The 21,967-nt window shown below is 37.4% G+C and overlaps 1 protein-coding gene across 7 annotated transcripts in view; it reads left to right on the top strand.

Annotated features, from left to right (window-relative positions):
* The window catches only part of RPS6KA5 (ribosomal protein S6 kinase A5), a 197,534-nt gene that overhangs the window by 80,130 nt on the left and 95,437 nt on the right, over positions 1–21,967 (top strand). For all 7 annotated transcript variants that reach the window (XR_011970710.1, XM_072624959.1, XM_072624958.1 and 4 more), the window contains one exon: positions 12,855–12,938. Coding sequence is in view for 6 of the 7 variants with exons in the window: in XM_072624959.1 (XP_072481060.1) it covers positions 12,855–12,938 (84 nt within the window). In the remaining variant the exon portion in view is untranslated. The remainder of the gene's footprint in view (positions 1–12,854; positions 12,939–21,967) is intronic.

Below are 21,967 nucleotides of genomic sequence, written 5' to 3'. Positions count from 1 at the left end.
TGGTGAAGCATACCTTTTTTTTAACTTTCTTTATTTTTCTTGGGTTTTTTTCTTGTCTGTGTTTTCTTTCACAACATAACTAATATGAAGAAAAAAAGAAAATCCTACCTAAAAGTAGAAAATTACTTTTACCTAAATAAATTTGAGTGTCAGTTGATTTCCACTAACCAGTTTAGTTACTATAAGATAGTCAGTATAAGAATGTAAATTACAATAAATTTTTAGCTCAGAAGGATACTGTTATCATGAAATATTTGATTCATATGTTTCAAATTCTATATGACTTCTACTTTCCCAAAGAAGGCAGCTGTACCACTGGCTGTTTTCTAACAAGTATATATATTTACTAAAAGTACTTCATAGGGCAAGTAACAAAAATAAGTAACAAAATAATAATTATAAAAGTTGGAGAAACATTATAGTGTAATAACAAGAGCACTGACCCTGAACAGATGATCTGGGTTTAGATTCTGGTTCTTTCTCTTAATACATGTGGGAAGTTATATAGTGAAAAGGTGATGTAAGACAGTTCCTTAGCCTCTCTGGGCTTTAGTTTCCTCATCTGTAAAATGTGAAAGTTGAACTAGAAAGCCTCTAAGATCCCTTTACCTCTTTACTTGTCATTTTATGGCCATAAAATAAATAGCTAGATTAGATGCCCCTTGAAGGTTAAAAGAAAGTCAGTGGAGTATATAGTATATTAGGTTAATTAGAATAATTTATAAATTCTTACATGTGATTTCTAATACTTTATCCTTTGCTAGAATTATAAATTTCATAAGAGTAGCAATCATTCCTTATTTAATTTTTAGATCTTTCCCTAATTCCTAGTTCTTCATATAGTAAATGTGAAAACATTGATATGGAAGACACCATAATGATGAATCCCATCACTTCAGTGAGGAAATTGAGGCTTAGAGAATTTGGGTCAAGTTGACTCCTATAGAACATAGGCACAGAAAAGTATTTGTATAAAATGATAAAAAGAAATCTATCTAAAACCTGGTGGAAACACATTATAAGGTTTCCCAGGAAATATAGGAGTAAATCAAGAAACACCCTTTCCCACATAGTTTGAGAAACGTTAACAGTTGCAAGAAGGAAAAAAATAAAGGCATAAAGATAACCAACAAGGAGACAAAGCTATTTATATTTGCAGTTGTAATGGTTTACTTCTTAGAGAATCAACTTGATTAAAACAGTAGCTTCAGTAATACAGCAAGAGTCTAAATAAATCTCTCAAAATCAACACCATTTCTATATAGTAATGAAAAATCCAGGAAAGAATTATAGAAAGAGAATCCTATTCCACATAACTTCAAAATGCAGAAAATATCTAGAGACATTCTACCAATACATTCTCAAGATCTGAGTCTTCCATATCCTGCTGGGCTTAGCATGTCCTCTGAGGAAAGGCTGCATGGAGTCAGGCCAGAAGTCTTCCATATGCCCCACAGCAACTGCTTCCATCTGTACCAGTAGGCGGTATCTTCCACTTTCTTCTAGCAGCTCAAGGTATCGACTGGAATGTGGAGAACCTCCAGGGCAAAGACAAGCAACCTTCCCTTAAACTTCAGACCTCTCATCTCCTGCTGCACCTATTCTTTGAGGCTAGAAGAGTGGTGCTCTCCATTCAGTGTTGAACATTTTTACACCTGATCATACCCTTCATATTCCAGTGGCTCTAAACTACAGTTCATTATCTAAACTTCACTCCACATCCCCTACCTTACTCCCATCACCCTCAACCCTCCCATCCCAAAGTTTTGTTCTAACTCTACCCAGCTCTTCCACTGTACCCTCTACCTATTCTATAGGCAACAAATTTCCCTTCATCATAAATCTATTCCTGTCCCTCTGCTTCCATCTACTAGCTCAAACCTGCCTTCCCCCTATGACACAGTTTCGTTTGGCTACTCTTTCCAGTACTTGCTGCATCTTCATTCACTCTCCCCAGATCACTGTTGAAGTGGGGAATGTTAGACTACTCCTTGCTCCCCATTGCCAGGTCCCGGCTTCTCCCTGTACCTATATGTTACCTCTTCCTTTGAGGTTGGTTCTATTAACATCTACCACCCAATTAAAAGCCTGGTAGCTGTTGTCTACAGACTCCCAGGGCACTACTCTTCCTTCCTCAATGAATTTGACACCTGGCTTACAATTTTTCTCTCCTCTCTAACTCTTGCCGTAATACTAAGGGACCTCAACATACTCAACCTACTCTCTTCCCATGAGCTATTCCTCTACTCTACTTTAGCCATACCCAAATATGGTCAAACTTTTAATCTGGCCCTCACCCACAAATATACCATCTCCATTTTTAGGAATTTGGAGATCCTCTTATCCTGTCATAATCTGTTGGCTTTTTACCTCTCCCTTCCCTTACATGACTCTGCTCTTCATCCCCACGGTGACCTCCAGTCACTTGACCATTCAGTTCTTTCCCAAGCCATCACCCCTGCACTAACCACTCTTCCCTTTTCCCCATCTTGATTCCTTAATGAACCAATTCAACTCTACATTGTCTTCATTTCTTGAATCCCTAGTCCCTTTATCATATTGTGAATAATTCCCAGCCAAGCTTCAGTATCCAGTCTCTCCCATCATTCTTCATCTTCACTCCTACACACGTGCTGCTGAACGAAAATAGAGAAAAGCATGCAATTTTTCTGACTGGGTCCACTACAGATTTATCTTACACAACCTCAACTGGGCCCTCACTGCTGCTAGGCAACCCTACTATACCTCTTTTATCAACTCACTATCCCTCTTTCCACAATGGCTCTTCCAAACCTTTAAATTCCCTACTCACATCCCCCATTGGTCTCCCTCTCCTCACTCTCTCAACTGAAAACCCTGCCTCATATTTTATAGAAAAAATTGATTCCACCGTGAATTCCATTTCCTCCCCGCTTCCTCATCTCCTACTCTTGGTGCCTTCTGCTACTCTCTCCTTGACCCTTGTCTCAGATGATGAAGTGGCCTTACTCCTGACCAAGGCTAACCCTTTTACTTGTCCAAGTGATCTCACCTATCTTATCTCCTCCAACAGATTTTCCTCTGTTGTCCTCCCTCCATTATTTATAATAGCTTTCCCTTTACTGGCTCATTCCCTATTGTCTACAAACATTCCCATATCTCCTCTATCCTAAAAAACACTCTCACTTGGTCCTTTCAAGATTTGATCCTTGATGCCATTACCCTGTATCTCTTCTGAGTTTTGTAGCTAACTTCCTCAAAAAGATCCTCTACAATATGTGCCTCCACTTTCTTTCCTCTCACTCTCTTTTTAACTCCTTACAATCCGACTTCCAACTTTAGTATTCCACTGAAATGGCTCTCTCCAAAGTTACTTATTGTCTTAGTTGCTCAATTCAATATTCTTTTTTCAGTCCTCATTCACCCTGATCTCTCTGGAGCCTTTGACACTGTTGATCACTCTCTCCTCCTTGATACTCTCTTCTCTCCCTGTTTTTGGTACACCACTTTCTCTTGATTCTCCTTCAATTTGACTGCTCCTTCTCTGTCTTTGTTGCTGGGTCATCCTCCAGATCACACCCTCTAATCAGGGTTTTGTCCTGGGCCGCCTTCTCTTCTTCCTCTGTACTACTTCCCTTGGGAGTCTCATCAGCTCCCATGGATTTAATTACCATCTCCATAATAAATTCTCTCAAATCTGTCTTAACTGCCTCAAACTCTTAGCTGACCTCCAATCTGATATCTCCTACTATCTTTCAGACATCTCAAAGTGGATACCCAGTAGATATCTTAAATTCCATGTATCCAAAAAAGAACTTATTTTTCTCCCTAAATTTTATCCCCCCTTACCTTCTCTATTATTGTAGAGGGCAACACCATCCTCCAGACTCACAACCTAAAAGACTTTGTAAATTCCTCACTATCTCTTACACACCCCTACACCACATATCCAATCTGTTGTCAAGTCCTATTGATTTCACCTTTACAACTTTTCTCAAATACACCCCCTTCTCCCCTCTGGCACTGCCACTACTCTAGTACAGTCCCTCCTCACCTTCTGCCAGGATTATTACGGTAGCCTGATGGGTAGGTTTGCTTGCTTTAAGTCTCTCCCCACTACAATCCATCTTCAATTTAGCCACTAAAGTTATTTTTCCTAAAATGTAGGTGCAATCATGGCACCTCACTCTACTCAGTAAACTCCAGTGGCTTCCTGTTTCCACCAATATCAAATACAAAATGCTCTGTTTGGCACTCAAAACCCTCTTCAATCTGTTTTCCAGGTCAGTCATTTTTCCTCTGAGAGACTTTAAATTTTCTTCATTTTTTCAGACTTCTAAATTTGAGGAGAGGTAATTTAAGAACCATTGGACTACATGACAGCCATGAACAAAAAAAAAAAGAACCCAGATATCATATTTCAAGAAATCATAAAATTAACTCAGTAGCTTAGAACCAGAGGACAAAATGGAAAGACCTCACTAATCACCTCCTGAAAGAAATCTCAAAATTAAAACTCCCAGGAATATTATAGCTAAAATGCAGAGCTCCCAGATCAAGGAAAAAACAGTGCAAACAACCAGAGAGAAAGAAATTAAATACTGGAGAACGACAGTCAGGACCACACAATATTTAGCAACTACCATTAGAAAGAAATAGAGATCTTGGAATATGATATTCTGGAAGGCAAAGGAGCTAGGATTACAACCAAGAATAATTTACCCAGTAAAACTGAGTACATTCCTATAGAGGGAAATGAATATTTAATGAAATAGAGGGTTTTAAAGCATTCCTGATGAAAAGACCAGAGCTGAATAGAAAATTTAACATTCAAACACAAAACTCAAGAGAAGCATAAAAAGAAAAATATGGGTAAAAGAGATAAACATGTAGGACCCTTTCCCATTTTTATGATCTCTTGGGGAATACAGTCCTAGAAGTAGTATTGCTGGGTCAGAGGGTATGTACATTTTTATAGCCCTTTGGGCATAGTTCCAAATTGCTCTCCAGAATGGTTGGATCAGCTCACAGCTCTACCAGCAATGAATTACTGTTTCAACTCTCCCACACCTTGTCCAACATTTGTCATTATCCTGTTTTGTCATGTTAGCCAATCTGATAGGTGTCTGGTATCTCAGGTTTGTTTTGCTTTGCATCTCTCTAATCAATAGTGATTTAGAGCATTTCTTCATATGACTATAGATAGCTTTAATTTCTTCCTCTGAAAACTGCCTGTTCATATCCTTTGACCATTTATAAATTGGGGAATGATTTGTATTCTTGTACATTTGACTCAGTTCTCTATGTATTTTAGAAATGAGGCCTTTATCACAGACACTAGTTGCACAAATTCTTTCCCAGTTTTCTGCTTCCCTACTAATCTTGGTTGCATTGGGTTTGGTTGTTCAAAATCTTTTCAGTTAAATGTACTCAAAATTATCCATTTTGCACTTCATAATGCTTTCTATCTCTAAAAAATCTCCCATTTTCCATAAATCTGATAAGTACACTATTCCTTGCTCCATTAATTTGTTTATAGTATCAGTCTTTATACCTAGATCCATGTATAAGGTGAAAATTCTTAACCAAAGAAGGGGTAAAGCTGATTATAAAAGATAAAGTAAACTCTTTTTCCATTCTAATTTTGAAAGAACTATTTTCTTCAGTGAGCTTTTGAATCTCCTTTTCCATTTGGCTAATTCTGCTTTTGAAAGCATTCTTCTCCTCATTGGCTTTTTGAACCTCTTTTGCCAATTGAATTAGCCTATTTTTCAAGGTGTTATTTTCTTCAGCATTTTTTTGGGTCTCCTTTAACAGGGTGCTGACCTACTGTTCATATTTTGCTTGCATGTCACTCATTTCTCTTCCCAGTTTTTCCTTCACCTCTCTAACTTGATTTTCAAAATCCTTTTTGAGCTCTTTCATGGCCTGAGCCCATTGAGTGGGCTGGGATACAGGAGCCTTGATTTCTATGTCTTTCCCTGATGGTAAGCATTGTTCTTCCTCATCAGAAAGGAAGGGAGGAAATGCCTGTTCACCAAGAAAGTAACCTTCTATAGTCTTATTTTTTTTCCCTTTTCTAGGCATTTTCCCAGCCAGTGACTTGACTTCTGAGTGTCCTCTCCACCTTCACCTCGCCTCCAGATCTGCCCAGCCAGCGCTTGGGGTCTGAGATTCAAATGCTGCTTCCCAGCCTCAGGGCTTTGGGTGGGGGCAGGGCTGCTGTTCAGTGTGAGATTAAGTTTAGGTGCTCAGGTTGGGGCAGGGCCACTGCATGGGGCTCAGTTCCCTCAGGGGGTTTATGCAGAGACCTTCAACAATGGATCCAGGCTCCTGCCTGCTTGGGGAGCCCCGGTCTGCTCCCACCTCCGTTGGTGCCTCCCGAGGGGGCCTGAGTCATGGGGGCTCCCCACTCCCCTCTCGACCCACCGAAGAGAGCCTCTCACTGACCCCCGTCACCTGTGGGTGGAGGGACCCGCGCGGCCGCTGGAGATTCCGTCCCTGAAGCCTGCTCGGATCCGCTTCTTTCCGCGCCGCGCCACCGAGGCAGGGTTGGGCTCTGTTCTGCATCCGGGGCGCGAGGGACCTTTTGCGAGAGGTTTTCAGGCTCTCTGGAGCAGAAATCTCCTTCACTCCATTGTTCTGTGGCTTCTGTTGCTCCAGAATTCGCCAGTGGTTCTTTTTTTACAGATATTTTATGGGCAGTGGGTTCGGAGGTAGCGTATGTGCGTCTTTCTACTCCGCCATCTTGGCTCCGCCCTCCTAAAGTAAACTCTTGATGATATAAAATTCAAAAACTTTGAACAGAACAGAATCAATACAAAAAGAATGAGAATGAAAGCTCTCTGAAGGGGGGGGGAGGATTATAACATTGATATCTGGGCAATATGACATGGTGGTTTGAGAGATGGCCATGGAGTCAAGAAGACCTGAGTCTGAAACATACTAGCTTTAGAATTTTAAATTGAGGTGAAGGTTTTAATTTGTACTGGTAGAAAAATTTCCTCCCCAGCAGCTCCCAATATCAATGAAATCACAAGCTGATTTTAGGATAGCGTTGGGAAGGTAGAGTTTGACTGATATTGAAGGTATCAAGACCTAAGGAATACATATTCCCAGTGCATAAAGTCATCAAAAGATGACTTCTTTCAAAAGAAGAATTTCAAACTAAATATAACCATAATAAGGGTTGTTCAACCTTACTCAACAATGGAAAGGTTTGTCCAAATCACTAATAAGAGAACTTCAAATCAAAACAATTCAGATTTCACTAACATCCAGCAATGATGAGAAGCACTCATGGAAACACTTTTGAATTACTTTAAAAAGGGGACTGAAAATATTCATAGCCTTTGACCCAAGATCCCTCTGTTAGATATATATCCCAAGGAAATCAAAGATAGAAATAAAGATTCCACATATATTAATATAGTTTTAGCAGTACATTTTTGCAGTGACAAAGAACTGGTAATAAGTAGATATTCACTGTTTGAGAAATGGCTAAAAAAATTGTGGAACATGAATTTAATGAAATTATGAAAATGAAGGATGCATAGAAACAGGAAAACATTAAGTAGTACAAAGTGAAGTAATTCAGAACTAAGAAGATAATATACAATGTAAATGGAAAGAACAAAGTAAAAAAAGGAATTAAGCATTATGTAACTATAATGATCAGGCTTAACCCCAAAAACTCAAGGAGAAAATAGAAGTTCCTTCTTTGAGGAGATGATAGAGTCTGGATATGGAATATTGCTAATATGATCAAACTCAGTTGACATGTTGATTAGTTTTGCTGAACATTTTTTTCTTAGTTAGAAGCAGTGGTTTCCTGGAATATATTTGGAAATAATGTAAAAGCAAGATATTGATAACATTTTTGAAAATAAGTTACATTGTTGATAGTTTCTTTTTTTTATCTGAGTCATTAAAAAGATGATGACTTGGTGGCAGATAAAGTTTTTTCTTCAGGTATTCCTAGTGAAGTAAGAAAAATCAATACAACTTAGATCAAAATAAAGTTTACCTAAATTCATATTTTTGATAGATTGAAACAAAATCAGCACATGCATTTAATACTGGAAAGATAAAAGCAATGTTAGATGACATGAATTATATTAACCATTCAAACAAATATCTTGTCAGTTAAAAATGCAAACCAAAAATAACCCTCACGTCAGAAATAATATAAAAGTTTTTAGGTAGTTTACCCTGAGAACTCTATATATCTTCAAAGTATATGTGTTGGGGTTCAGGGTGCTAGGGACCTCAACATACTGACACACCCAATCCTGCTCGAATGAATTCAACTCAAGCCTTCTTAAAGCCAAAGAAAACAAAGTTTATTAAAGGTTCGCCACCTTGGATTGACTCCATTTGTAACTCTCATGTTGACAAGTGGGCCAGAAAGAATCTCAGCTATACAGAGCTGGATTTAATCTGAGTGCCTTCATGGAGGCAAGATGGACCTTAAATACAGAAGAAGGCTATAGGAGGGATCTAGAGGTGGTCTGATATTCTAGGGTGATGGGAGGAGAAGTTTAGGTAGGGTCTTGAGGAGAAGTCCAAGGAGGACCTCAATGGGACTGGGATGACAGGTCAAGGGTTGCAAACAGCTAGAGGCAATCAGGAGATATCAGACAGTGGAGGGCCTGGGCCAGAAGCAGGTGTCACCAGGTAGTCTGGGGTCCCAGGGATGGTCTTGATAGGTCAAACCCAGGGAGGATCCTGATGGGAGTGGCTGGTAATAGGATCAAGGGTGGAGAGTGCAACAAAGACCTGTGCGCAGCGATACTGAAAGGTCCATGGGCTTCCAGAGACTATGGGGAAACAAATAGGAAGATTAGATTTGAGTAAGAAAGGCCAGATTAAGTGGGAAGATTCAAGGGGAGCTCAAGGAGGCTCCCAGAGTCTGAACCCCATCACATGTGGTATCTGAAAAGATGAATCATATATCAGGTTGATTTTAGATCTAGTAAGGTTTTCTTCTTATAACTAAATTTTACTTAATTACAAGCACTATTGTCTGATTTCACTGTTTACTAGTAAGTGGAAGCAGAAGGCTTCTAGTAATTCTTTAGTTTGGCATAGGCTACAACATTATATTTAATTAAAAGACAGTTGAAAAAATCTTTTTTTCTCTAAGGCTTTCTGATTTTATTTAGGCTATTAAAGAAGGGTGAAAAATAAATTAGATAATTGAGTCCCAAATATTTATCTTATGAAGTATTTGGATTTCAATGAAGCCAAAGTACCTTTCAGAGTCTCACATCTTAAAAGTATACTGCTGCAACTGTTCTGTATATTTTTCCTAGAAAAGAAAAAACTTCAGAGATGGGAGAAGGAATATTCAGTTGTTCCATTCAATAAATCTGATCCCATAAATATTTATTAAGTACTTGTGGCGTGTCAGGCTAAGCACTGAGAATATACAATAAGAAGAAAGATGGTTTCTACTCTCAGTAAGCTTATAATCTAAAAGAAGAGATAGCACACAAAAGGAGACCAGAAATGGGGGGAGGAGGAAGGAAGGGGATAACATGCCAGTGGGGCTATCCTGTTTCTTGGAGTTGAAACCAGACAGGGAAGCAGATGCAAAGAGGAATGATCTGAGAATCCCATTTCTACCCTCCATAAAGAAAGGCATTGGAAAGAGAGGGGAGTAGAGGCTGAGGGGAAGTGGAGTCAACGAAGGCTTGAATTAGTTGCATGGTGGTCGTGAGTTTAGAAGTGATGAGGTTATCCTGGATGGGACATGTTGTTATATGGAGTAGAAACCAGGTTGGATAACAGATAGAAAATGGAGTTCAGTCAGTCAAAAAGTATTTATTAAACACCTACTGTGTTTTGGGCATATGCTAAGCTAAGCATTGGGATTACATAAGAAGGCAAAACAAAGTCTCTGCCCTGAAAGAGCTCACAAACAAATGGGAGGGACAAGTAAACAGATGACATACACACAAGTTACATACGGGATAAATAGGAAGTAGTTAACAGAAAGAAGTCATGACAATTAAGAGGGGTTGGAAAAGACTTCCTATAGAAGATGAGATTTTAGTGAGTATTTAAAGGAAGCCAGGAGGCAGAGGTAGGAGAGAGCATTTTCAGTGGGATCATTTACACCTCAGAAATTACCAAACCCTACAAACCAGGGAGTGATTTATTATTTTGTGATTTATATTAAGTCTAAACTTATGATGATGATGATGATGATGATAGCTAACATTTATGTGGCACTTCTAACATGGCCCTCATTATCTATTTTCTAGACTATTACAGTGGCCTCACCTATTAAATTATATATTTCATTTATGTTTCCTGTACCACCCTAATACACACCTTCATTATTTTTTCCATGGACTAATGTAAATAACTTCCTGTTTTCCTTGCCTAAAACTTCTCCCCTCTACTTCAACCCATCATCCACTTTGCTGCTAACTTTTTAATCAAATTTTTTTTTCAGTTATCAAACACTTTTTTTCTCCCACCTACCATAACAACAAAAATCCTTTGAAGAAATGTATATAAGCAAAACAGATTCCAATATTGGTCATATCTAAAATGTGTCTCATTCTGCATTTTATTACCTTTCTCTCTGGAAATGAGTAGCAGTCTTCATCCAATGTATCTACCTATTTTTAACCAATTTCATTTTAATGATTATTGTTTGTAGTATAGTTTGATATCTGGTCCTGCTAGGCTCCTTTTCTTCCCAATTTTGTTTCATTATGTCCCTTGAGATTCTTAACCTTTTATCTATATCCAGAGAAGGAACTGATGGAGTCTGAATGCAGATGGAATCATACTATTTTCATGTTCTTTGGGGGGGTTTTGTGGTTTGTTTGTTTTTTTACTTTGTCCTGCTTTTTCTTTTTCAACCTGACTAATGTGGATATATGTTTAATATGATTGCATATGTATAACCTATATTAGATTGCTTGCCATCTTGGGGAAGAGAGAAGGGAAAAGCAAAGGGAAGTAGGAAGAAAAATTTGGATCTCAAAATCTTATAAAAAATGCATGTTGAAAACTTTGTTTACATGTAATTGGAAAAAAATACTACTTACATTTTTAAAAAAAGATCCTTGACCTTTTGTTCCTCCATAAAACAAAGTAATTTTCCTAAAGAACAGGTCTGACTTTGTCGTTCTTCTACTCAAACTCTAGCAGCTCCCTGTTTCATCAAGGATCAAATTTCACATCTGACATTATAAACTCTTCACAACAGAGCCCCATTTTATCTTTCTTGTCCTCTTTCATGTTATTCCCTTCCATGTACTCTGGGGTCCAGCCATCCTGGCTTACTTGCCATTCCTTACACATGATACTCTCTTATCCCTGTGCCTTTGCACTAGCTGCCTTCCATGCCCAGGATGTACTTCTTCCTTCTCTCTGCCTTTTGGAATCCCTTTCTTTCAAGATTCTATTCAAATACCACCTTCTGTGTCAAGTCTTTCCTATCCCTCCTAGGTACTAGTTTCTTCCTTTCCTAAGGTACTTAATATGTATACCTACTTCACATTTAATTATCTCTGTATAATTAAATAGAAAGTATACGTGTGTGTACGTGTGGGTGTGTGTGGTTGTGTGCATATGGCGAGAGAGAGAGCACATTATACATGTACTTATTGTCTTCCCTGTTAGAATGTGGTTCCTTGATGGCAGGGATTATTTGTCTCTTGTATTTGTATCTTTGTTACCTACTACAAATACCTCATACTTGGTAGACTTGGTAAATGCTTAATTGCTTGATATTATAAGTCAGATAGTTGCACTCTTAAAGCTGTGTGTAGACAGCATGGTACAGCTGAGAAGTTTATCTTCATGTTGGAAATACCTTCCCTCCTGCCCCTTAACCTTCAACCCACACTTCATATTTTCCCTCTCTGGGTAGAAAGAGATGTAATAAATGTATCTAAAAGTCATAAAGGTGGATTTAGAGCTGGAAGAAACCTAAGAGTTACTTGACCCAACCCCTTCATTTGATAGATGAAGGAACTAGGGACCAAAGAGGTTGAGTGACCATCCCAAGGTCACACATTCTGCAAGGTAAGATTTGGAATTATGTTGTCTGACCAAAAGTCTGATACTCTTCACAGCAGAACACTTCTTCACTCCTAGACAATGTTTAGATTCCTAGAAGTATTTATTATCTTTTTATTTATTCTGTATATATTTTTTGTGTATGTGTATATATATATATGTTCTATGCATATTTTACATATATATTCATATGTATCTATATTTTGTAGCTGTAGTTACATGTATGCAATGTATATATACAAGTTTTACACATATTTTATAATATTTATGTTCACACATTAAATTGTTTTCCCCATTAGACTGCAAATTCTTTCAAAATAGGCATTGATTGATTTATTGTATTCAGAGTCTACACAGTACCTGACACATAGTAGGTGCTTAATAAGTACTTGTTGATTGATTGATGAGAAGATGTCTCAAAGGGGTCCAGTTAAAAAGAAATGACTAGGTTTGAGATTTCAAAGATTAGGAGTGATATTTTTTGAGCGCTCTAGACAGAAGGAACTTTCTTTGAGTTTTTTCTTCTAACATGTGTATCAGAGGTGTTCAACAGGTGGTCCCCAATGCTATTTCAAAACTAGATTAAAATATCATTTGGAAATATTTAATAAAATAAATAAAATACAATAGAACATAGATAATGGTGATACGTGGTTTTCTAAGTCAGTATCCACTGAAAGGGTTCTTTAGGTACAATTTAGTGCCCTCATTTCTATTTGAATTTGACACCACTGATGTAAATGATTGCCTGTTTCACCCAAGTATAAAACTAGTCCTATTCTATTTTTTGTTGTATTTTGCTAGCTTATAATGAGATAACTTTTTTTTTCCAGACTGAAAGAGCATATTCCTTTTGTGGAACTATAGAATACATGGCACCTGATATTGTCAGAGGAGGAGATGCAGGACACGATAAGGTATTCTTTATTTTGATCTTCCTCTTATTGTTCTTTGTATAAAGGTTTAACAATAAAAGTTTCTGCCTAATTAAGTTGTCTCTCTGACAGTCATTTCATTCAGTTCGTATTGACATCCTTATATTGCCATTCTTATCTTTGATACCCTTCTTTACTTAGCATGCCAGAAAACTTGGTAGTATGGTAGAGTGCACCTGAGTGCTATTGCAGTCTCAGATATTTACTAGCTATGTGACTGTGGGCAGGCCACTGAACTTCTTTGCCTCAATTTCCTCATCTGTAAAGTGGGTATAATAATAGCAACTAATTCCCAGGGTTGTTAAGATCAAGTAAGATAATAATTATAAAATGCTTAGCACAGTGCCTGGCAGTTAATTATTATCATTATCATTATTAAAGTTATCAAATGCTTTGTTGGATAAATGTGCCATGTACGTGAGCTTGTTCATCTCTTATTGATCATGGTTTTGTAATTCAATGATATTAGGCATTAACTGTCATAAATTTACCTCTGAGCACCACTGTATTGTCAGGGGGTATTTTCATAGTGACTTGAGAGAGGTGTTGTTAAATTTTCAGTGTGAGCATTTATACTTTGGAAATAGGCAAATGCTACAAATCAGGGGTTGATTTATTGTTTTGTCTACTGTGTACACTTAAAAAATCATGGAGAAAATTTTAATGATGGATATTAAAAGTATATAATGTATATTGTTATCTAGTTAATTCCCTGCCTGTATTCTCCAGATGTTATGTCATTATAATTTTCTTATCTTTCAAATCGTCTGTTATTGATTATAGTCTGAAAAGTAGTACATAGAAATTATTTTGTATTAAGAAGAGCTTCTTTATACCTGTATTATAAATTTTTGTGATATCCTTGTGTACTTGAAAAAGTGTTATCTGATCATTTCCTTTAGTTCTCTTCAGATATCTTGTAATTTCAGGTTGTTAATGTTGTTAATGTTGAGGCTTGTTAAATTTTTTTGTTTTAAAGATTTTATTTTTTCAAATTAGATGTAAGAATAATATTCATTTTTTAAAATTTTGAGTTTGAAATTCTTTCCCTCTGTCCCTTACCTCTTCCTTCCCTGAGATGGCAAGTAGTTTGATATAGGTTGTACATGTGCAGCCATGCAAAGTCTATTTTCATATTAGCCTTGTGGGGGGAAAAAAATACAGACAAAAAAAATAGCAACCCAAATCTCTTCAGATCACAACTCACTGGAAGCACTGACAACTTTGAGGGTACCAGACTGAGCTGTGAGAGCAGCAGCAGGACATGAAAAGATAAAATCTCAGGCTAGATATTTCTCCCTGCTCCCCTAAACAAGTGAGAAGAGGCCAATGCAACATACAGTCCAAAGTCAAGAAATAGACTGGAATGAGCACAGAAGATGATGTGAAAACATCTACATGCAAAGCATTAAAGAAAACTCTAGCTTGACCACATGTTCAGCAAGAATTTCTAGATGACCAAAGAGATTATTTTTAAAAAGCAAAAAAGAAAAAAAAAGTTAAAAATCAAATAAGATTGGTAGAGGAAAAATTTGGGAATGAAATGAAAGCTCAATAGTCTCTTCAGGTGAGAAGAGGAGCCAAAAGTTCTCTGACCTTACCTTTTGTATCTTCCATCTCCTGATGGACACAGTGTATCTCCTAAGAAAAGATCTCAAGCACTAGACCAGGAGTCTTTCATCTATGGACATTCTCTACACAAGGAGTCTACCACTTCTGCTACTACCTCCTTGATAGCCTCTTCAGGTGAGAAGTTAGAGCAAAAGTTCTGTGATCCTGGGTCTTGTGCTTTCCATCTCTTGCTGTCACCCAAGGACAACTGGACATCTTCCATCAATCTCAAAGGGCTTCCCTTTTGGGGAAGCAATGACTTCAGTCTGTACCAGTAAAAGGCAACTTCCACTTCCTAATCTCTAGTGCAAAGAAGAGTAACTTACCCTTTGACCTCAGTCTTTCCACCTCTGTGGAAAAGAGGAAAGTTTGTGGGGGAACAGGACTTCTTTCTCCTGCTTTGCAGATTTAACTTTCATGTCTTTTTCTTGTGTCCTTTTCCTGCATAATGTCTACCTGTCATAGGGAGGAGGAGGAGAGAAGCAGAGCCTCCTCAACTGACCATCTGATTATCTGACTGTGACTTCTTCTCCCATTTCATTCTAAAGTTACCTCCAGACCAATCTTCAGCCTTCATTCGGAACAATGGCATTCTCCACTCAGTGATGAACATTTTCATTCCTGGTCATATCCTTAAGATCTCAGTGATTTTGACCCTTGATAGATCATCATACAAATCCCATTCCTGATCCTTCTCAGTCCCCTTACCCCAAAGTTTCAACCAAAAATCACCCAGCCCTTCCACTGTGCTTTCTGGAATGCCTGTTCCATAGGCAATAAACTTCTCTTCATCCTAATCCTTTTCCTTTCCCACTCCTTTCATCTGCTAGCTATTGCCAAAACCTGTCTCTAGTACACATTCTTGGCTACCCTTTCTCAGCTGAACCTTCACACGTTCTTCTCGGCTCACTAGTCAAGGCCCGGGAGTTGGAATAATCCTTGCTCCCTGTTGCCAATTCCAGATTCTCTCCCTACTTCCATCACTCAGTAACTTCTCTTCCTTTGAGGTTCATGGCTGTTAATATCTACAATTCAATAAAAATCCTAGTAGCTACTGTGTGCAGTCTCTCAGATTATTTCCCTTTCTTCCTCAGTGAGTTGGGCTTACGATTTTTCTCTTCTCAACTGCTGCCCTCATACTAGGAGACTTAACATACATACTGATGCTCTCTCAAACACCAGCCACTTAGCTCCTCAACCTACTTACTTCCCATGAGGTACTCCTGCACCCTACCTCAGCTGCAAATAAATATGATCATATCCGTGATCTTGCAGTCGGCCACAGATATAACACTTCTATATTCAAGAATTATGAAATCCCCTTATCCAACCAAACTCTATTGGTTTTTCACCTCTTCCTCTACCTTTCTTTATAATATTATACTCTTTGTCCACACCATACACTCCAATTCTTTGACTCCTCAATTCTCTCCCAGGCCATCTCCCTGTACTAGACATTCTCTCCTGTTTTCCTCAATGAATCAATCCAGTGAACTCAATCCCTGAGTGAACCAGTTCACCTCTATACTTTCTTCCTTTCTTGAATCCCTATCCTCCTTATTCATCACCTATTTACCCATCCAAGTCTCAGACTTGGATCACTCCCACCATTGGATGTCTTCACTCCTACACAAAGATGGAGATAATAATGCAACTTTTCTGACTGGGACCACCACAGATTTATATTATATAACCTCAACTGAGCCTTCTGCTGCTAGAAAATCTTACTATATCTCCTTATCAACCTACCATCCCACTCTCCATAATGATTCTTCCAAACCTTTTCATCCCTCTTCAAATCTCCCATGCATCTCCATCCCATCTCTCTCAGTTTAAGGTCCTTGCCTCATCTTTTACAGAAAAAAATTTTAGTTCATCCACCATGTGAAATCTCCTATGTCTTAGGTGTCTTCTGCCACTCTCTTCTCCTTCACCTCTTCATCTCTCTCACATGATGAAATGAACTTACTCCTGACCAAGGCTTTGATCCCACTCCATTCCGTCTCCAATAGATTGTTCCTTCTGTCATCCCCACTCTTTCACTGATTTACAGTTTATCCCTCTGTGCTTGCTCATTCCCTACTGCCTACAAATACTCCCATGTCTCCCTCATCCTGAAACAACCCTTATTGGGTCCATATATCTCTTCTGCCCTTTATAGCTAAATTCTTTAAAAAAGCCATCTTCACACACACACACACACACACACACAATTTTGTGAGGTAAAGAGTGCAAAAATTATATCTGTTTCACAGTTGAAGAAACAGGTTGAGAGAGGCAAATTGATTTCTCTACAATAATGTAGTGAGGAAGTTGCTACAGCCAGTATTCAAAACTCATATCCCCTAACTGTAAAAGGAGTACGGTTTTTACTGCATCCTTACACCTGTCTAAAAATGTAGACATATTTTTGCAAATGGAGAAATTAGTATACCAATGATGATAGAAAGGAAATAATAGATTTTATTCAATAAAGAGTACCTGATTTGTGTAAAACACTGCGCTTGGTTCTGCTGAGATAATTTACTAGATATTTATGTCATGATTTTTTTTCTCTTAAGATATACTAACAGGGTAGGAAATGGTTTAGACTTAAAACTATAGTCAATTTTATGTTATTTCTGTTAGTTTAGTGGACCAGTTATATAAGTAGTTTTTTAATATAAAATAATTATTGCCTTTTATGTGCATGACCTAAGTATTTTAAAAACAGGTATGCATTTCCTCTCACCCCCATCCCCACCTCCAGACAGAAAAAGTTGTATAAGTAGATATTGTCTGTATCCAATAAGCATTTAGCACATATAGTTTGAACAACATACCAAGACATAGTATTTTCAGTTATTAGTTCAAGTTAGGAAGATGTGTTAAATGATTCCTCCATTCCTTTCAGTTTCTTCATCCTCTGATTGTTTATAGTCTTAAAAATAAAAAGTTCTCATCATCTCTGACTCTACTGCTTCATTTGTCTTATACCCCCACATGTCTTAAATCCAAGATGTACAATCTCATAAGACACTGTCCAAAAGGTTAGAATAGAAACATAGGTAATTATTCTAAGCATAAGAGTAAATGAACTGTCCAGCATACCTGATAAAATCCTACCATTTGGCAACAATTCATCTTGAACCTCTCTACTAGAAAGTAATTTTTTTTGTACTTTTTGGGGGGTGGATTAACTATAACCTGCTATAGCTCCCTGCCGTGAAATTCTCCATCAGAGCATAACCAATCACAATATTTAAGCTGCTTGGTTGTTAATATCTTTTAGAAAGATAACAAGGGTTGCTTTTCTACTAATCACATCTCATAAATTGAATAAATCAATTAAACTTAAAAAAAAGCCATCTTCAATAGGTACCTCCCCCTTTTCATATCTCTCTCTTCCTTATAACCCATCATTCCTTTAAATATGGTCATATCCTTGATCTTGCTTATTCTATTGACCTTATTCAATTGAAACTGCTCTCTCCAAAGTTATCAGTGATCTCATAGTTGCCAAATCCATTGGCTCTTTCTGTATTTTCATTCTCCTTGACCTCTCTATGGCCTTTGACGCTATTGATCATTCCTTCTTGATACTTTCTTCCTTCTGGGTTTTTGAGACATCCATATCTCTAAATTCTTCTCCTACCTGTGTAACTGCACGTTCCTTCTCTGTCTCCTTTGCTGATCCTCATCCAAATCACCGCCTCTAGTGGTGTCCTTCAGGGTTCCATCCTGGGCCCTCTTCATCCTTTATGCTACTTCACTTGGGGATCTCATCAGTTCTCATGGATTTAATTACCATCTCTATGACGATGACTCTCAAATCCACCTATCTTGTTCCAAACTACTCACAGCTTTTCCCCAAAAATCACCCTCTCCTTCCCCTTCCCTACGACTTTGCAGGGCTTCCTAAAGTTTTTCCACTCACAATCCCTTCAGCACTTCTTCAGCTGTGTCCCAGTCCTCCAGGCTTTCACCCCAGGGTCACTCTGGACTCCTCATTTTCTCTCATTCCTAAGCTGTTTCCAAGGCCTGTCAGCTTCACCTTTGCAAGATCTCTCAATTATGCCCTTTTTTCTTCTTTTGACATCCCTACAACTCTATTGCAGGCCCTTGTCATCTCACACCTAGACCACTACAGTAGCATGCTGGTGGGTCTGCCTGTGCCAAGCTTCTCTCCACTTCAGTCCATTTTCCATTCAGCCACCAAAGTGATTTTTCTAAAGCTCAGGTCCAGTTGTGTCACCTTCTTTTCTCCCCTTACACACTCAGTAAACTCCAGTCATTCTCTTTTGCCACAAGGATCAAATACAAAATCCTTTTTGCCCTTCATAACCCTACCCCCTTCTACCTTTCCAGTTTTCTTACACTTTACTCATTGATAAATACGTATTCTTCAGTCTAGTGATACTGGCCTCCTAGCTATTCCATGAGCAGAGCATTTCATCTCTAGGCTCTGAATATTTTCTCTGACTGTTGCACATGCCTAGGACATTGCTCTTCAAGTCCATTTACTGACTTCTCTGACTTCTTTTAAGTTCCAACTAAAGTCTCATCTTTTACAGGAAGTCTTGTCCAACCCCACTTATTTCTAGTGCCTTCCCTCTGCATGTCATTTCCTTTTTATCCTATGTAGAGCTTGCTTTGTATATATTTGTTTGCTTGTTGTCTCCTCATTAAATTGTGAATGCCTTCAGGTCAAGGACTATCTTGTGCCTCTTTTTTACCTCTCCGCTTAGTACTGTGCGTGGCACATAGTAGATATTTAGTTAATCTTCATTGATAGATTGAAAAATGCAAGAAAATTATGAAAAATAAAATTAACAACTTGTGGTCAAAGAGGTACAAAACAATAGTGAAGAAAATATCTCCTTGAATTATGGGCATTTCTGATTTTACTCTCCTCATTTATTAGTGAACTTTTGCTAGATGAAAGGTCACAAATAAAAAAGAAAAGAAGGCAAGCAGTCATATTTTCCCCCCTGCCTGGTTTCTTGTTCTGGTTTTGTTTTGTGTGTGAGACAAAGTAACTTATTTGACTATCTACATAATAACTTTGATAATCTTCATGAGTGAAAAATTAGCTTAAATATAAAAAAATCTCCAGGTTTTTTTAATGGTTCTTCTGGAAATCTAATCCTTTTTTCTTTCTCCCACCATTTTGCACTAAATTGGAATTATCATGGAAGCCTCCTGAGGTGAACATATGTAGAAAAATGTCTCTCTTTTTTTTTTTAAACAAGGCTTAATTAGTCAAATTCGTTTAATTTTTCCTTAATGCTTTTCCTCTTACAAATATTCTTGACAGGCAAAAAATTATAATACCCCCTTCTTCTGTAACAAAAAGTAAATAAATGAACAAGAAATTCACACATAGAACACCATTGGCCTATCTCTGATCCTGTTCAAGTACCTTTTTTTATACATTCTCTCTTATCTTTCCATATCATTATAATTCCTGGGTATCTCATATAACCCTTAAAATGACGGTGCCTTGTTAGGTTAAGATGCCTATTTCCTGTCATCATAGTCTCACTCTAAACCTTTTTATAAAGCATCTTCTTTCCCCATAAATTGCCTCACCTGACCCTAATGATCACATTTTACATCTAAAAGAAAAGTAATAAGAAGGCCATTGTGAAGGTATCTCTTCTCCAGAGGAACTGTTTGGACAGATAGAAATTCTCTAAAAAACTTATTTGTTAATCTACTTATTTGCTTTAGTTGGAAGTTTTTGAGAAAATATAGCTGATTTTCCTAATAAGCAATAAATAATTATAATAATAATTCAAATTTATCTAATACCTTAAGGATAGTGCTTTCACAAAACCCTGCTCTGATGCCTCATCACTGCTTAGAGGTGCCCCTGGATTCTTGAAAGTTATTCCAATAGAGCATAATAACCTTTGTTTAATTTCCTAATACTGGAATGGCTTTGAGTACAATCTCAGCAGCAAATTATGCCCATTCTCTGAGAAGCATCCTAATTATAGAGAAGCTCATCACCAGTAAAATGGCTACTTAGTGATGAATCCTTTGACCATGGCAATTCATGAAAACAAATAAAATTTAAAATGACCCCCACTCTTTTGCCATACTCCTGTGCATCTGTAATGGCAGAAATGGAATGGCTGAAAAGAGGGTAAAAAGTACAAAGAATCAACATTTTTAAGATTGCTTCAAAAATTAATTTAGCTGTTGATATTCTAAATGTGAGATCCTTGTCCAGGGACCAACAAATGGAAATACTACTAAAGGAACTTAGTTCTATCAGTTTTAACAGTCTCACTGCATATGAAACTAGAAGGCACAATGAAGTTGCACTTATATAGAAGAATGAACACAAGTTCTCCTTGGAGAACCAAAGAGAAGAGTTGTTAGTCAATTTTATCTTGTATATAAGGAGAAGAAACATCATTTCATGGGACACTTTGTCACCTCTACAAGATCAGCTTGAAAATAATTGTAATCTATGTCAAAAATCTGTTGTAAAGAATGAAGAAAAAATTCTGTAATGCATTTGATAAGATTTTTCTAATTAAATCACAATATTTTTACTACCTAGTGATTTTAATGCAAAGATGAATATAAGGGAAGTCAGCAAAAATACTTTAGAAAAGATCGTTCAGGAATAGGATAGAAAAGTGTGTCAAAGGTTTATAGAAACCTCCTGTCATCTGAGAGATTACTTTTTTTTCAAAAAGTGAGTTGGCAAGTATACAGAATTAGTGAGCATCAAATAAGATCATAAAAATGAAGTTGATTCTATTATGATATGAAATCACTGCTTAAGATAATGACTATGGGTTATTTCCACATAAGCTTTCTATATGTAGTCATACCATTGATTTGTTGTAGTGAAGATAACAATCCATATCAAACTAGAAGAAAAATAAAAATGCAAGGATATGGTAAATAACTGAGGTAACTCTAGTCTGACCTATTTAAACAAATTTTTGAAGCAGACAGTTGGAAAATGAGTAAAAGAACACTGATGTAGACTAAGGAAATTTAGCTCATGTAAATTAATTGCCACAAGGAGGAGACCAAAAAAGTCTAGAAACCACCTCAGTCAAAAAAAAAAACAAACCAAAACTCTTGAACACCTTGCCTAGTGAAGACAAATGACAGCCAAGAATTTAAACTGAGTTGACAGCATAAAATAAGATAGTAGTGCATGATCATCATTTTGTAGGCCATGTCACATCATAAAACTCCAAAAACACCCAAAAGTAAAAATAAATTTTAAAATGTTTGGGAAGTGGCCCACCTAATCAAAATTAGCTAAGGGAAATATAAGGATGAAAGTGGAAGGAGGATGAGAATAGAAAGAACGAAAAATGGAAAAGAGCAAAAATTTTTGTTCATAATCTTTCCACCATCAGTGATACTGTAACTACCACATTTGGATT

This window comes from Notamacropus eugenii, chromosome 7 (genome assembly GCF_028372415.1).
Source record: "Notamacropus eugenii isolate mMacEug1 chromosome 7, mMacEug1.pri_v2, whole genome shotgun sequence".
Lineage (NCBI taxonomy): Eukaryota > Metazoa > Chordata > Mammalia > Diprotodontia > Macropodidae > Notamacropus > Notamacropus eugenii.
The sequence above is the reverse complement of the archived record's forward strand: the minus strand, read 5'-3'. Positions and strand labels throughout refer to the sequence as shown.